We start from the raw sequence: 18,831 nt of genomic DNA on the forward strand, positions 1-18,831 counted from the left end.
GGTTTAAAAATTAATATAAAAAAAACAATTAAATTGTTTTATAATGTTAAATATTATATTGATTATAATATATAAAATATTAATTTTATTAATTTGAATATTAGAAATGTTTATCTTTGTGATATTCATGATATTATAATTATTATCATGCTCAAGTATAATTAGATAACGGTTTTTATAAATATATAATTACATAGTTTTATATTTTAACATTATAAATTTGGAAATGTGCTAACATACTATCTTCTTTTATTTCCTGATTATATATATTCTAAATAACTAAAATATCTATACTATTACATTTAATTCACACATATTATAATAGAGTGGAACAAATATAAAAAAGAATTGGTAAATGTTAAATATTTATTAGAAAAAAATTATTAATAAATTATTATGTTTATGTTAGGCAGTATCCCGAATATATTTAAAAAATTATTTTAAAAAATAATTTTTTTATTTGTGAAACTAGTTCTTTTTAATTTTTATTAATATGTTATAGGGCAATTAATTCAAAACATATAAAAATTTAATTAATTAGGGAAACCTTATTAAAAAGAAAAATATTGTAAAGTTTTCAATAATTAAGGAAATAATATGAGATATGTTAAAATTCACTCTAAGAAATCTGTAAAAATTTTAAAAGAAATAATTGAAATAAAGAATGTTGAATAATGTAGTATAAGAAGTTAACACTTCACGTGCTTATGGAATAATATTAGAACTTATTTTGAGATTCATGATCGCATGAATGATATTAATAAACTTTATATTATAAAAAATAATATTTATATAGGGAAACTGTATCGGTGGTCGTATTATTATTTGAATAATTTAAATTTAATACAAGCATAAATTGTTTTTCATAACAACTTTTTAAAAAATATAGAAGTATTAATAGTAAAAATATGTTTCATGAACATAATGATAATTAGTTCAAATATCGTGAATACAATGGTACACTATACCAAAAGAACATATTTAGTAAAGAACATTATTGATACCTTTCTATAATTCTAAGAATTACTATTTTAATTGTGATAATATATATATATCAAAAAAATTAATCATCAAACTAAACTGTTAAGATGAGTTATCCTTTGAAAAATCAATATATCTAATTGGATCTAAAATATATGAACAAGAGAAGTGTAAAGATTTAGAATCAGTTGATATTGATGAAGATTATTTAATATTTTGTAGTAAATATAAGAGTATAGGTATAATTGAGAGAACAGATGTTTGAATCACAAAATATACTTAAATAGTTTCTAAATCTTCCAAACGCCTTGATTTATTTTCTCATTCTACAACCACTATAGGATTAGCGACGAAACAGTTGTTTGCACATAATCTTTCATGAATACAGAACATAAAAATAGTACTTATACTTTCAATAATAATAAAAAATTTTACTTATACAATATCTAAATGTCTTTTACTAATTCATATTTGCATGTAAAAGAAAAAAATGAAAAATTAGTAGAGTTTATGCATATAGCAGCAGGAGTTGTAATTCCAAACCTGAAAATTTTGGAGAAAGTAAAATAGAAAGAGATGAAGAACATGATTATATGAAGATATTAACATCATATATATGTATGATACATTCCACTACAGAAACACAAAATATATATGTATTCCCCTCTAATGAGTTAGGAAAAGAATATAAGATAACCATAGATGATACATTATTATTTCTTAAAACTATAACAAGGAAGATTAAAATTATACCAGAACATCAACTTCTACTTCAACATTCTAAAAGGTTACTCAAATTAAATGTTAAGAAGATTAGTACTCTATAAACTTCTAAAATTTTGAGCTTTTCCTTCGTATCTCGTTTAACTGTTAGAATAATTTATACTCTTTTTAATTATTATATAGTTAACATAATTTTTATTTTAATATATAAATACTACATAACGATATATCTATATATTAATAAAATTAAAAACGTATAAACCAAAACTGAATACTTTATAAAATTTTCATTTTATTATTACGTATTTCATTTATGGCATTTTGCTATTTGGATGCACATAAAAATAATATAGAAAAAAAACCCTTTAAAATAATATTCCTAGGAAGTATATAAAGAAAAGCAAGTGAAATAAGAAAGCTCCGATACATATAGACTTGCATAACATACGGACCTATATGCTTTATCTAGTAGAATGAAAATACATATACTAAAAACAAAAAGAAAATGAACTGATTAAATATATTAATAATCAAAATAATAGGCATGTTGTTCTTTAATCAATTATATTTAATAACAAAAAGTAAAAATCTAAATAAAAAAAATATAAAAAACGAATTAAATTAATATAAAATCAGTATCAGAAACTTTATTAAATGTGTATTTCATATAAATGTAATAATACAGGAGAACTTGTGAAAGGTAAAATGATTATACTTAGGCTAATTTATGATATTTTATGTATTAAAAAAACTTAAATTAAATATGATATCAAAAACTAAAGGTTACCGAATGATATACTACAAATATATCATAATAAAATAATATATTTTATTAAAAAAGAAAGGAAAGAAATACTTATAATATTATATAAGAAGAAATATTAAACCATATAATATATAAATAGTTATGTATCAAAATATTATGGAATATGAAATTATTTTTGACAGTAGTATATCTGAAAACAATTATGAATCTAATTATGCTATTTAATAAATATTTTTTTTTTTCGTTTAACTTAACTATTTGACATTTGATTTTTGGTAATTTAAACGTATTATCTTGTATTATTACATTTTATTTACACTTTTTTTTTTCTTGTTTTGTTTTCTACTGTTTTATTCGTAAAATTTTACTTAATAATTTTTTTTTTATTATATAAATGTTTTATAAAACATGTTTATTAATATTTTCAAAGTTACCTTATTACTTCATAATGTCGTTAAACTATTATAAATATAATTACCTCACTACGTAAATAATAATATTTCTAATTATTATATACTTTATATTAGTATTTGCTATTTAATACAAAAAGAATATTTATGTTCGCAAAAAGATTCACAAATATAATATAAAATTATATTAAGCATAATGTGTAAAGATTAATTATACAATAATCAAAAGGATTATTAATTTACATTATAGATTAAGTCATTAATAAAATAATTATTCTTTCCAAAACTAAAATATATACATTAATACAAACCCAATTTTCATGGTATAAAATATAATGTAATTAAGAAAACATAAAATCTTATATTAATATTTTTATAACACTAATAATTAACTAGGGATGCATATATTCATTTACATATATTAAAAATTATAATTAATTTCCATTTTAATATATTTTTAAAAAATTTCTTTTTAAAAAAATTTTAGTAAAATATTAAATAAACTTATATTATTAATATATGATAATACTATATTAAAGAATACTAGTTATTATATATACTCCCTGAATTAATATATTTCAGTTAAAAAATATTAAAAAAAATGTAAGAATAATTATAGAACGTTTTTTTGGATTCTCTTTAAAACTTATTATAATAAGGTTTTCAAGTTATTACTTGGTATAACTTATATAAATGAAATAATAATGGATATTCAAAAATGGTTCAGTATAAGAAAAAACAAATTAAAGTATTATATTGATATATATATAATTGATGTATGTATATTTTTGTATTCGATATATAGCTTGCGGATGAAATAAATTCATTCCCCATTAAATTTACATGAATATTTTTTTATGTAGAATAGTTCAAAATTTTTTTTTTTATTCTTAACTTAACCTTACCAAAATAGTGAATTTTTGAAGTTTTCTAAAATAATTTTATTCCAAATAAACTAAAAGTAAAACTGATTTTATTTATGTATATACAACACGAGTTATTTTTCCTAACATATATATTACATTTTTACCTATGTAAAGTAGAATAAAATATAATTTCATTTTTCCAGAAGAATATTACAGAGAGCAGCACATCTATTTGTTTTAATAACTTAATAAATGAAATTGTTTATATTGAACAACTATAAATTATAATATATTTTTATTATCAAACACAATTTATATATTATTTATTACTTTTAAAAATTTATAATATTTTTCATTTAATATCTATAATTTTAAAATTCTAACGCCCGTTGATAAAAATATCATAAAATACATTATTCATTATTTTAACTACTAAAGCGAAGTAAATGTAATATATAAAACATATGTCTCAACGTTCGAATCTATTTCTTTACAATAAAAAATATTAAATATATATATGTATTTATATGAAGACGATTTTTTAAAAATGAATAATTATAATTTAATGAATACATTAATATAAATTGAGGTATATATACGGGTAATTTAAATTAAAATCTTTTTTTTTTAAGTATCCTTAAAAGAAATATTTAGCAATTTTATAAATTTAAATTTTACTCGATAATAAATTTCCATGTAATATTATATTTATTATGTGTACTATAATATTAATGTTCATTTTATTTCTTTAAAACTTGAGAGTATTAATTTTATGCTGTAGTTATATTATTATAATTATATATTCGACAAGTTGTAATTGAATAATCATACTCACTAATAAATATTTATGCACTTTCTATAATTAATATAAATTATAAATAATATATCAATATTTTACGTTCTATAATTCTATACATGTTATTAATATGCACATAAAACTGATCATTTAATTTAATTGAAATAAGTCAAATAGAAAGAGTACTTCAGTAGGCTTTGTTTTGGTCCATTTTTTATATTTATTAAAATAATTAATAATTATTTGTTTTAACACTTTCTACTTCCTCAAATATGAAATATTTATTTTTGATAAAAGAAAAAATTTAAATATATATATAGTTCATTTCTTGTGATTAATTTTTAGGAATATATAATAAAAAAGTTACCCAATTATAATAGATTTGATGAATTTAACAAAAGTTATTCTACAGCATCAAATGATAATTTCTGTAAATAATTACGTAAGTCCAAAATCCAATGTGGAGATGTAAAATAATTTTGTGGGGCGATTGTAAATAAATTAAATATGTTTGAAAAAAAAAAACTATAGTGAGAGAGAACATAAATATATTTGTTCTTATTTCATTTATTGGTTATGTGATGATATAATCAAAAACTTTAAAACTATTAGGGAAACTACTTTCGACACATGTTATAAATCTGGACTTAATGGTATTCTTCTTCAAGCGTACGAAGAAATAGTAGGAAGAAGTTGTATATTCTATTCTAATGACAGTTTTAATGAATGGAAAGAAAAAAAATACCTATATTATTATTATAAAGTATATGATTATATTATAAAGAATAGTTTTTCTAAAAAAGAAGAAGAAAGGTGCAGTAAATTTCTTGAAAATATAAAAAATTCGTGTGAAAAACATACTAAGAGTTGCTATAAATATTTTTTTCAGAAAGGTAATTATATGAATGAATATCCAAAATATTTTATATGTGAAAAAAAATATACTCCGAATCATCTCTTACCTAAATTAAAATATACATATAACTAACCCAGTAGATATCGGGGAAAATAATTTAAGAATTAACTATTAATAAAAATGTTTTAATTAAAAGTCAAATTTCATTTAAAAGATGAATTAAATGTTTATTAGATGATTCTTTCTACAAAGTAACAATATTCGGATTTATAGGACTTGCAAATATTTTTTGCATTATTCCTATTTTATAAAGTAAATAAAAGTTCCATCTTAAAATATAAAATTTGTTGCACACATCTATGCAATTGATATGACTTAAAAAATATATTGCACAACAAAAATTTTATTCTTTGTATATTTTTATTTTCATTTTAGACTTGTCTCTGCAGAAGAAATAAAAATAAATATAAATAATGGATCAAAATGGATGCTTAGGAAAATTTGATGATGCAAAACGTAGAAATGTAAATTGAGATGGTACAAAAATTAATTTATCATACTATGCTTTATGGAACAGTTCTAATTTCACATGTATTATAAAATATTTCATGGTAGTAATACTGAAATACATTTAAATCTTGTTCTGGAAGTAGATTAGTTTACTAAAACAAAAAAATATATAAATAAATGGTATAGAAATAGTTGTTCATTTGAAAATTATACATTTATTTTTATATTTGATATTTATTTTTTTTTTTTTTGATTTCAGTAGTTATAATAAAGGTACAAAATGATTTTAATTTGCATAACAATAAAACAATTTTTTGTTTAAAATTTAAATCTTATTTTAATGTACCATAAAATATAAAAACGTGATTATATATTTATTTTTCCTCAATTTGTTTATAGATTATACTATATTGTACTTACAAATATATATAGTCGAAATTGTAAAAATCATAATATATTATATATATTTATTTTACAGTATTATATGTACTTATATGTTAATTTAAAATTTACGTACAACTACAGATAACTATAATAAATTAATAATTTTTTAAAGTATAAAAATTAAAAATGTATAAAGGCCTATTATATGCAAGAAAATTATTATAATGATACATTAATTATATATTAAATTGATGCGCTAATATGCTCATAAAATTTTACATTTTGTATTTTATGTGATAAGAGCTAAGGGCATGTAGTTACATTATTTTGTATAATAATTGAATTGAATTATACCAATAATTTTTAATTCAAATTATTCATTTTGTATATCGAAGAATAAGTAAATATAAAATATTTGTTATATCAAAGAATGATGAAGTTTTATAATTATAACTATTGTAGAAAAGGAAAAACTGAAAAAAAATATTTTTAAAATATATATAGATAACTACTCTGTTAATTTTATTAGAAAAATTTAGTTAATTTTGAAAGAGAAATAATATTGACATTATGTTTACTCTTTCATTGTATATAAGTTATTTAAATTAATTATTTTTTTTATTTTCTTTTTTATATAATATTTGACTTTTATATATAACTATCAAATGAAAAATACTAAAGCTCATTTTTTTTTAGTTTAACATATAATAAAATTTTTACAAATAATAAAAAAATAAAGTAATTGTATTGTAAAAGCATTTCTTATTTAGCCATGCGGGACAACTATATTTATGTAAATTTTACTATAAACATATATGAAATATGATAGTATGTGTTAAACTATGTATTCTTTTTTTTGAAATAGTTCATTTATTTTATTATAGTACATAATGTATTCCTTTGGAATTATTTATAACTTCAAAAAAAATAATATTTGATTAAAATATATTTTTACTACAGGCATAACATAATTCATAGTGTACCATGAATAAGTATAAATAACAAAGGCATTTTTGATAACTTAAAGGTAAACAATATGAACTATTAATTTTATATTGAAGATAAAAAGATATTTTAATATAGCACATTGTAATGTTATGTAAATAACATTATTATATAGTAAGTTTATGTGAATCAACATTTTGAATATTTAATAAGAAAATAATAGATATAATGGGCTGCGACAATTTAGTTCATATAATCTGTAGATAAATTTCTCATAATTTTAAGTAAGCTAGAGGAATATAATGTATCTTTTATGTTTTTGCACTTTTGGATTTTTAAATACTTTAAGTTACATCATATATTTCGGAAAAAATATTTAAAATTAAAAGAAATTATCAAATCCATTATTGAATTTGTTTTCATTGTTATTATCTTTTAAACATAACTATTAATAATATATTAGTATATTTTAATATTTTTAATTTTTCTATATAAATATTTTACTAAAAAAATAAATATACCTGTAATTAATTTTCTATGAATATTAATTTCATAATAGGTATAATATAAATTGTATATAAATATTATACCTTGGAACATGTATCAATATTTTCATATACACTCTTATAAAGAGAAACATTTGTTTTTGGAAATATATATTATCTAAAATAATGAAGAGGGTATAGTATTATTATTAAAATTTTGTGTACATATATTAAATCTCTTTTTATTGAAAATCTATTAAGCTTAAATTTTTTCATAAAAAAGGATAAGTTATACTACATATTTAAATTACACGCTCATTATCTTCATAAAATATTATGAATATATATATTAAATCTACTTATTAAAATGTGTCATTCAACATAACAAAAAATATAATGTTATTCTAAGAAAATAACACTAACTGTTGAATTATACAATTCAGCTGTTTTTAATATTCTGATTCGTTAAAATTATCCATGATTATTTTTTACGTAGAAATGTTGTTTTCTATTAAAACAGTAAATAACGTTTTATATTTCTAAAATTATTGTATTTTAATGAATTATTAAACAAAAAGTGTTAATAATATAAAGAACAGAAAAAAAAAAAAATAATAGTTAGAAGATAATAAAAGTTATAACTGTGAACATGTTTATACAAAATATTTATTGGTTCCTTAAGATTTCCAATATGATTACCTCGTTAATTATTTTATGTATTTATATAATGCTACTTTATTTATACAGAAAATATGTGAATTTAGAATTTATGTTTCTATACTATGACAAAATTTAACAGTTAACTAGAAAAACTAATTATTATCTAATATATTAAAAAAGTATTTATTTAATTTACATACATTAATACGATAATATATGTTAAAAAAAAAAAATAAAGACAAAAAAAATAATGAATTTTTAATTATTTGCTTATGTATATTAAAAATTCATCGTATATTATAAAAACAATAATTAAGAAAAATTTTTTTAGGAATATATTTAAAAATACTTAGATGGATTTATTCATCATAGTAAAAATATTCTAATATATATTATTTATGTAGTTTAACAGTACACATTATTTGAACTGTTCCTTTATATATATTTATATATACCTATTAAAACAGACCTTTTGTAACATTTATAATCAATAATTTTATTTTTATTTTCATTAAGAATATTTTTTAACACTAATATATATCTAAATTTTAAATGTTAAAATTCATGCATAACTGTTATTTAGGATTATATATAATTATTAATATCTGTTCTCCCTATAATAATATATATTCATATATTTACATTCGCTATTATAATAGTCTCTTCCATAATAATTATTACTTGATAAACATCATTTATTTAACTTTCTTTTATAAATTTATATATACATAATATCGTGTGATTAATCATTTATATATATATGTTACATATTTTATTTATAATTTCATTTGTAGTAGATTAAAAAAACTTTTTCTTACACATTTCCATTAATATATTTTGCGTTATTTTGACACATTCATATCTTTAACAGTTTGAATTGTTAATTTTTCATTTTTTTCTTATCTTTTAATAGTAATAATATTTTCATATACTTTATAAAATAATTATTTGAGTATTCCACTAATGACAATGTAATATATAATTTCTTTATCATACTTATGTTTTATTCATATAATAATCATGGTTTTCATAGTTGTAATAAGATATTAGGTTGTTTCATAGCTGTAACGTTTTCTTTTTTACTACATCGTTTTTCGTTTTTTTCTTATTAATGAAAATTTTAGTACATGTTACCTTCTTTAGTAATTGTTTACAATTTTTTTTTTTTGTATTATTAATTTATAATATTCTTAAAACTTCCATCATTCTCATCCTCAAATATTTATTAATATTTTCTTATATTTTTGTGTATTTATTTTAAAATTTATACCATTATTCTTCTAAAGGTAAATTCATTATATTCCATTTTTTTCACTGAAACATGTCTTATTTAGTGTACAATAAATCATAACAATTTTTGAATTTTTTTCTATTATATAAAATAGTAAGTGCTAAAATCTTAATTTTATATCCTGTGTAATTATTTTTTTTTCTTCTTTCTTTTTTATTATGTATATTTTTTAGTTTTTGCATATTGTATGTTAACGTTCCTTTCATTTTTTATAATTCCATTAGCTTTATCATTTTGCTTATTTACTGTTACTTTTAACTATGTTTGATTCATTTTCATACAATACATCAGACTGATGTAATAAAAGTTTATAGATAAAAATATATGGTACTGTTTTTGTATTTATTTTTTGCAGGGATACATTTTAGAACCAATAATCTCTGCGTTACTATTGATTTATCTTATAATTTTTTACTATGTTCTTCTTTCTTTTCATTTACGATGAAATTCATGTAATATTTTCCCTTTTTTTCATACAGAGGTATCCCTTTCACATTATCTAATAGTTGAGAGATTTACTCTTAGTCAATTCTACGTTATTTTCTTCTGTAAGATATCCTGATATATGTACTCCATTCTCATTGACTGATGAATTCAAATATGTGTAAACTTCTTTTATATATCCTCATTTCATTTTGTCTAATAAATATGTTTTATTATACTTATAAATTCCATTATTGTTTCCATTTTTCTAAAGGTCGTTATTCGTTTCTTCAGAAATTTTCATTATTTCTGAATTTTCTACTGAATTATTTGAACTATTAATTTCATCTATGATTATCTCTAGAAATAACTGTTTTTTTTGTAAAAACTGTTCGTTTTTATCTTCCTCTATATTCATCATAAATATTTGTATCAACAATTTTGTCATAAATATTTTCTTTTTATAGTTATATAATTCTTCGTAATTCAAGTTATCCCCTAAGTCTTCTGTATTTTTTTCTGTTACGTAATCTTTGTTTCTTAGATGTGCATATTCTACATATACATTCTTAAGATCTTCTATAAAACCCTGAAAGTATTCCTTTTCAGTGTTTTATGTCATAAGCATTCCGTACTTTTTTATTCACTGTTTCCATATATCTGTTTGTCATTCGGTTAAAGAGGTTTTTTTTTCTTTGTTTAAGACGTTTCTTTCTGACTTATCTATACCTTGTAAATTTTCTTGTTCTCTTTTTCATTTATCCTTCAATTAATTAAACCAATCTGCTTTGTTTAATTTCTCAAAAATATTTCTATGTCATTTTACACTTTTGTACCGTATAATTTTTTTCTTTTCTATGCCATTTTTATTTTTCATTATTAGTTCATCTGATATTAAACTCCGATACATTTCATTTTCTTCATTTATAAAATAGTTTAGGAATATTTGTAGAATATCCTCTTTGATTAATTCTTACTCTTCTTACTTTAATTCTTCTAGTATTGCCATATGAATTAGTATAATAGTTTCCCACTTCTCTTTATTTTGCTTCGATATATTTACATGTTTTATCATGCTAATATCATTTATTTGTATTTCTTTTATAACTTCGTCATCATTATATATTTCATCTTTATGTTATTTATCGAATGTTAAAAAGTTATTTTTTTTATTTTAACGTAAAGGTACCATTAATATTTTACATAATTCTAGCTGTTTTTTTTTTTTTTCTTCCTTTTATTTCTAAACATCCTCATTAAAGAGTAAGACATTACTATAAAAGTAGTTATATAAAGTAAATTATTAATATACTCAAAATGTTAGTAATGTTTTTAAGTTTTAATTATTATTTTGCTTTAATAAGGAGACAAGGGCTATATTAATGACCAAGATAACAATAATATTGAATGCATTTTTTAGATATATATCTTGCAGTTTTTTTACCAGAACTTTTAGGTAAGAATGTTTTTGTGTCTACAGAATTTTCACAGGTATCTGAAATTGTTCATAAAATAAATATGTTATATTATGTAATTACTTTAAAGGAGAACAACCTGTAATATTAATGGTTACTGGATTTTTAGGATGGATAAGAGGAAAAGTAGAATTCTGTTTAATACGTGAACAACCAACATTAGATAACAAGTTTCTAACAGTAGTATTGTTTTGTATAGAAGTTTGTGAATAGTTTGAATCATTTTTAGGTAGTAAATTTAATGAAGGATTAACTGATACTGAAAATGTTAATACAGTAGTTGTGAGCGAAGATATAAGTTGAGAAATTCGATGAGTTAAACGTATATTATCAACATAATTTGTTTAATTATCTGTAACTTTAAGAATAGTTGAGGTAACATTATTATGTTAAGAAGCCTTTTTTGAGGATTGAGATTATACATTTGATGCAGATGGTGAAGATGATGTATCTTCTTGAGTTTTTCGTGATAATATATATTCTGCTTGTGTTTTAGATGAATTATCCTCTATACCCTTTGAATGTGCTTTAATTGTTTCTTTTGTTGCAGGCAGTTCATCAGTATATACTCTTTCACCACTTCTAATGTCACCAGATTCAGTAAGTAATGAATTTTCTGGTACAAAATCAATATCCTCTGAATTGATGTAAGGTTGAAACGGAATGATATTTTCGGTAATAGAGTCATTTTAATTATCTGATTATTCATCAGAAGGAGATTCTATTTTTTAAGAAGATATTGCTCTATATCTTGGTCTTTTTCTGTTAACAATCTCCTTTCTGAGCATAGGATTAGGTTTTTTAATATGAATAAAATGCTAACGGCGAGAACACTTATCATCTTTCTTGTCAATTTGTTTATATAAAATACAAAATTTTTCATCACCTCCTGGGAATAATTTATTATTCCATCTACCAGTTGCTGTACTAGAATGAACTCCTATAAATTCTTCGTCATCAAATTCTTACATGTTCTTAAACTTTGATATATAAGTTATTAATAAACGGATTCATTTAGATATATATACTGCCATTATAATACTGAAACATTTATTTGGACCAATGTAACATCGATATATTACATTTAAGAAGGGTCAAATTGTTTTTTTATTAGAAATAACACATTATTTATTATATAGATGTCAGTTAAAATTTATAACACATTTTAAGAAATGTTCTAATATGTTTACTTATTTCACAAATAATTGCGTAAGAAATTATAATATCATTGATAATATACGCATTAATTTCAGAAGTTTTCAACATTATTTAAAATATATAAATACTTCATAATAATAAAAAAATAGCAGTAATTAGAATAAATTAAAATTGTAAAACATATTTTTCATAATGTTATAAAAGCAAAATTATATGACTAATAATACAATTAAAATGTAAAATAAAAATTAAAAAAAAGAAAAAATGTAAATTATTAATTTACTAAAAAAAATTAAGTATTGTTTTTCAAATATAATATTTTGCATGGTGTAATAAAAAATTATTTTTCTTATTTCTGATGAAAAAATACCTACATTAAATAGATATATATATTTAAATATTTCATTACTTTTTTAATATATTTATATATAAAAGAATACATTGTCAAAAAGATTAAAGATGTACACTCTTGTAACAGAATTCTTTACCTTTGTATTCATAATTAGATATTCTGTTAAAATTATCAGAGGTTTCATTAAGTATAAATTATATAAAGTAAAAAGAGATGCTATAAATGAAAATTATTATTTTGTTTACTTATTTAATAATTAATTTTATATATTTAGATTTTATTTAAATATCATTTTCAGAGCTAACTTAAATATAAGGGGAAACATTTAATTTTTCGTGTGTTTTTATTTTAATTTGTCCTTATTCCTACTTATTTTGAATAGGAATATTTTGTGGTTTGACTGCTTTATAATATATATAGGGCATTTCAATGATAAAATTAATTTGTAACACTAACATAAAGTATATCAAATATAATAATTCACATATATAACAATTTTAGAAATAATATCAATAAATTATTTATATAAAAATTGTAAAAAACGAAAAAACTCCAAGTATTTTATTTAATTTTTTCTTTCATAGGGGAGAAAAATCATGGTTCTCGTTAGGTAAAATAGAAACCATTTAACAATATATTTAATTAATAGAAATTAAATATTTGAATGAATAATATGTTTTTGGTAGATATTATAATATATAATAAACATAAATATAAAAATAATATTTTAAAAAAATATATATTATATTATATATATATATATATATAGTTTTATTTCTGCCTACTATACTAGTAAATAATATTATTTAAGAAATTTCAAAGAAATTTAATTAGGATATAGATTTTATTAATATATATATTTATTTATATACTTAAATATGAAAGCTCATCAATGAAACATATATTTACGAATAAGCAAATATTATGAATAGAAGATTAATTTAAATAGTTATAACGTATTTCTTTTTATTTTTTAAATATGCATAAAATGATAATATACGTAAATGTGTCCTACAGAAGCGTAGAAAGGTTATAATATGAAAGAATTATAAGTTAAAAAATTTCAGAAAAATGTATTTAATCATATTTTATACACAATTTAATTAACGTATTTTTATGAGGTAGAATTTTCTAAATAATATTATCATAAAAATTTTAATATATTTCTTACTGTTACATGATAATTATAAACGTAACTTATAAACTAATTTATTTGGTAGTTCTTATAATGGGAAATCAGAATAAACGAAAGTATCAACAATAATTAAGAATATAGTCTTACTATATTCCACACTAGTATAATTAAAATTTTCTATGCTGAATTAAAAATGAAGGATTTTTCTTTTTTACACTTTTATTTATGTTTATTCCTTTTACTTATAATATTAATTTAATTTCCTTTTTTTAGGATATATATTCTTTATTATTTTCAATAATTTATTTTTTTTTTTCTTTAAATTAACTCGTAATTAAGCACTGTTCTCGAATAAGAAGATTATAATTTTAATTTAACGAAATTACTTCAAAATAGAAGTAACAAAGAATGAGTTTTAAAGGTCTCTAAATACTTTAGCTGTTGCATATTATATGGGATTATTAAAATATTGAATTTATTGTCTTACTTTTTACATCTTTTCGCTTTAAGAAGATTAGTAATAAATAACAATAATAATAATAATAATATATATCCCATAACTTGCTTTTCTTATATTACTCTTGAAACAGAACATTTCATTTTTTCTTTGATGTATTATGACCTAGAAGATAGTGAATTATTCATAATATATAAAACCAGTAAATCCCATTGTAAAAACTCTTTAATCATTCCCAAAGTTATATATATATTGGTATTACACAGAGATGATTACTAAATACTGAGCTTTTTTTATGTTACAACTATTCACGTGAATAATAAAACAAATAAAAATATACCTATGATAATATTATTAAATATTTGGATAAATATTAAACTATTATTTATAGAATGACTAAAAAAAGAGTTATTAACATTTATAATTGCTTTAATTTGGTAAATGAATTTAATCAATTACATGGAAACATACATAAATATTTGAGAGCGTAAAAGGGTATTCTGCTTAAAATTTATATTATAAATCTAGTATGAGGTATTCTTAAAATAAATGATTTTTCCTATAAATCTAAAATTACTTTTTGTTTTTTTTTTAAATATTATTTATTCATTCTAATATACTGATTTTTCATAATTTAAGTTCTTTTCTTTTTAGTAATTGGTAGAAATTTTGAATTATTAGTGTCAAATAATATTTTTCGGAAAACATTATATAACTAATTAGTTAAAATATTTCCAGGTTATAAAAACCATATACACGTGACGTTAATACATCAAACATCATTTTTATTTCTTGAAAGAAGAAATACTTTGTAGACGTAATACACTGAGTTGTAACAGTTAAATAATTATATAAGAATATATCCTATTTTTAATTATGCGAAAATATTAGTTTTCGACGCATATAACAATAAGTTAATGTATTAATCATTTTAATAATATAATTTTTACTCTGTTGATATTTTCAAAATTCAAGATTCTATTTTTTATATTTCATTATCCAATCTATTTTTAAGAGACATTTACCAACCCTTTTGTTCGTCATTAATTATAATGGGTTCTATGACATATTGTAATATTTATTTTCGTTATATCAAATAACTCTTTTATTTTTAATTCTATGGATGCATGTTTTATGTATTTTTCAAATTTCCGCACTTCGATTTTTTAAAAATAGTTTATACGTTCACTTATTAATTCTGAAAATACATTTTTTTCATTCTGTATTTACCATGCACTTCTGGGAGAAACATTACAACTTGTATATTTTCTCCAACATTAAGTATAAATATAATCACACGTTTTATAATAATTTTAAGATATTTTGTTAAATATCCATAATTCTTTATCGATTATATAGTAGAAAATTCTATATTTGCGGCTTACATAATCTGTAAAATTCGTAATAGGGTAACTAGATTTATATTTTTGAAAATAAAAAAATACAATTTAAGCTAATAATAAAAATACTCTTTTTTATATTATTCTTTAATTTATAAATAAAAGGTAATTTCTCTTTATAGTGCGTACCTAATTATATTAATTATATTGTTATATAAACTGAAAAGCATTTCTAATTTTATTTGCTATAGTGTATATTTTTTTGAGCACATAAGTAAAACATATTAAAACATAGACATTATAAGGAATGTTAATAGTTCACATAAAAGAGTTTGAAGTTACTACTATGATGTACTAGCTTTTACCTAATGTTGTTTTTTACTTAATATTTTCATCAATTCCTTTCTCAATAAGCTCTTAGTTACTGTGAAATTCAATTATTATATAATCTTATAATTAGTTATGTATTACAAAATTCTTTTTAGAGTGTTATAATAATATACCTTTATGAAGGAGAGTTATAGTGAAATATTCGTTAATAATTTAATATAAACTTAAGATCTAAGAATAAGAATTAATTATATATTACAAGAGGTATAAGTATATTTATTTTGTATGAATTATAAATCATAAATCTTTATAGTTTCCCCCTTTTTTTTTCATGTAAGAATCAATGAATTTAAAACTTTCATTAAAATTTTCTCATTAAAAAAAGCATCAAAAAACTTTAATTAATTTGAATTCATTTAAGTTCTATTCAAATGTCTCCGGCATTTTCTTTTTAGCTATTCTACATTTTTAAGAGTATAAGTGATCATACAGTTAGAATTATAAATATAAGGCATTAAAAAAAAAAATACTAAGTCGATGAATTTACAAACATTTCATTTAGAAATAATGATTTAAATAAAACTTAATTAAAAATTAATATTTTTAAAAGCATATAAATGCAATTAAAAAATAATTGCCTATTATTTGTAGGATATATATTTTATTATTCATTATGTATTATGCTATAAATTCGATTTTTAAAATATATTATATATCATAAAAGAATTTGTATTTTTACATAGTAAATAAGGCTATAGTAGCAAATAATATAATACGAATATTGTACATAATTTTGTGTTCTTCATTTATTATTACTATTATTATTATTATTATAATTAATATTTTGTAAGCAATAATCATTTTCTCAAAATTATAATGTGTTTAAAATTAAAAGTATCATAAATATATTATTAAAATTAGTGATTATACTCTTAATATATATAACAATGAATTCTCTATATTCTATAAATTCTGTATTCTATATTATTTCAATGTTTTAAAATATTAAGGAATTATACCTATTATTTTCCAATTTAATTTAACAAAAAAACAAAAATATATTTAATTAATTTGCTATATAAAATAAATAATTTATAAATACTGAATATTCATTAATGAATTAGAAATGTATTATAAGACTAAAAGTTAATTTTTTACAAATATCATTAATATTAAAACTTTTATAATTATACTTAAAGTTATTTTTCGTAGTCTATGTTATAAAAAGCATCATAGATATATACATTTTATCATTTATTTATGAAAAAATAAAAATAAATAGAAAAAAAAGATTAAATATATAAATATAGTATAATTTATCATTAGAAATATATTATATTATTGTTAATTTATTCTTTACTCTATATATTTCAACATTAATAATCTATATATTGGAACAAAAGATTAAGTTACCATATTTATTAAAATTGCATAATTTATCTTTTTAAATTGGATATATTATTTTAGGAATTTTTTAGTGTGATATAATTATATAAGGACGTTTCTATAATTCATATTATTAGTATTTTACTTTTATTTTGCTGTTTTATTTAACAAAATTTTTTATACTTATAAACAATAAACACTTACTTTGTTTTCTTAGAATAAATTTAACAGATACTTAGGTAAGACTCATACTGTTCATGTGCAATTAGATACAAGAACATATCAAATACTAGTAAAAGGTAAACATCATAAGCATTCAAATATTTTATTGTTAAAAGTAGAAATATAAAATTATGGATTATGATATGGTAAAAATATAACTAAGTGTGAAAAAGAGATCACTATAAAAATGAAACAGTCAAATGGAACTTCATCGAAGAATTCGGGGATAATAAACATGATAAGGAAAATAAACCTTGTGTATTTGAAACAATAATATATTCAAAGATTAATTATATAGTTTTTCTTAAAAATAACAGGACCATTAGTGATGAGATTTATATAAAAGTAATACGTAAAAAATTAACATTAGTAATCGCTTCACCTTTTGAATTATTTCCTTTATCTTTAACAGTACCTATAGTAGAATTTTTTGAGCGTTATTGTATTGTATATGGATTATATGAATTATCAAAGGCGATCACTTGTCAGGAATTTTTGGGTGAATTCCATAAATCGTTAATAAGTGATACTTTAAATTTATTTTTTCAACGTTCATCATAGTCGAATGCTATAACAAGGAAAATGCTCTATTTATTAATTAATTTATTTGGTATTCTAATGTATTTCATTCATTTTATAACATTATGTGTTACTATTATTTCTGTAGTTGTTTATTGCCATAAAAAAGTTAAAAAATATGAAAATTTTAATTTCAGGAAAAGGTAAATTAAATAAAATGGAATAAGTCTCATTCTTTAAAGGTATATATATTATGAAATAATAATAGTAATCTTTTTAGTAATATTTTTATTAAACATATTTTTTAATTCCATAAGTTTTATAAGAATAACTCCATAAATGTGATATTTTGATATATAAC

At 19.4% G+C, this 18,831-nt stretch overlaps 4 protein-coding genes across 4 annotated transcripts; 3 read left to right on the plus strand and 1 right to left on the minus strand.

The window, feature by feature from the left end:
* Positions 1-924: 924 nt before the first annotated feature.
* MKS88_004744 (uncharacterized protein) lies at positions 925-1,808 on the plus strand (the record flags this gene model as incomplete). The annotated part of the gene is made up of 3 exons (XM_067217946.1): positions 925-934; positions 1,089-1,220; positions 1,489-1,808. The coding sequence occupies 3 exons, from the start codon at positions 925-927 to the stop codon at positions 1,806-1,808; spliced, it is 462 nt and encodes a 153-aa protein (XP_067071127.1).
* Positions 1,809-4,927: 3,119 nt separating this feature from the next.
* On the plus strand, positions 4,928-5,530 carry MKS88_004745 (PIR protein; the record flags this gene model as incomplete). The annotated part of the gene is made up of 2 exons (XM_067217947.1): positions 4,928-5,010; positions 5,155-5,530. 2 exons carry the CDS (start codon positions 4,928-4,930, stop codon positions 5,528-5,530), a joined length of 459 nt encoding a protein of 152 aa, XP_067071128.1.
* Positions 5,531-10,364: 4,834 nt separating this feature from the next.
* MKS88_004746 (STP1 protein) lies at positions 10,365-13,539 on the minus strand (the record flags this gene model as incomplete). The annotated part of the gene is made up of 9 exons (XM_067217948.1): positions 10,365-10,685; positions 10,826-10,859; positions 11,083-11,227; positions 11,541-11,591; positions 11,717-11,830; positions 12,086-12,208; positions 12,395-12,511; positions 13,218-13,240; positions 13,451-13,539. 9 exons carry the CDS (start codon positions 13,537-13,539, stop codon positions 10,365-10,367), a joined length of 1,017 nt encoding a protein of 338 aa, XP_067071129.1.
* A 1,085-nt stretch (positions 13,540-14,624) lies between these two features.
* Positions 14,625-18,512, plus strand: MKS88_004747 (fam-l protein; the record flags this gene model as incomplete). The annotated part of the gene is made up of 4 exons (XM_067217949.1): positions 14,625-14,637; positions 14,735-14,913; positions 17,947-18,028; positions 18,127-18,512. 4 exons carry the CDS (start codon positions 14,625-14,627, stop codon positions 18,510-18,512), a joined length of 660 nt encoding a protein of 219 aa, XP_067071130.1.
* Between the last annotated feature and the right edge of the window lie 319 nt (positions 18,513-18,831).

The sequence above is a fragment of the Plasmodium brasilianum genome, chromosome 13 (assembly GCF_023973825.1).
Source record: "Plasmodium brasilianum strain Bolivian I chromosome 13, whole genome shotgun sequence".
NCBI lineage: Eukaryota > Apicomplexa > Aconoidasida > Haemosporida > Plasmodiidae > Plasmodium > Plasmodium brasilianum.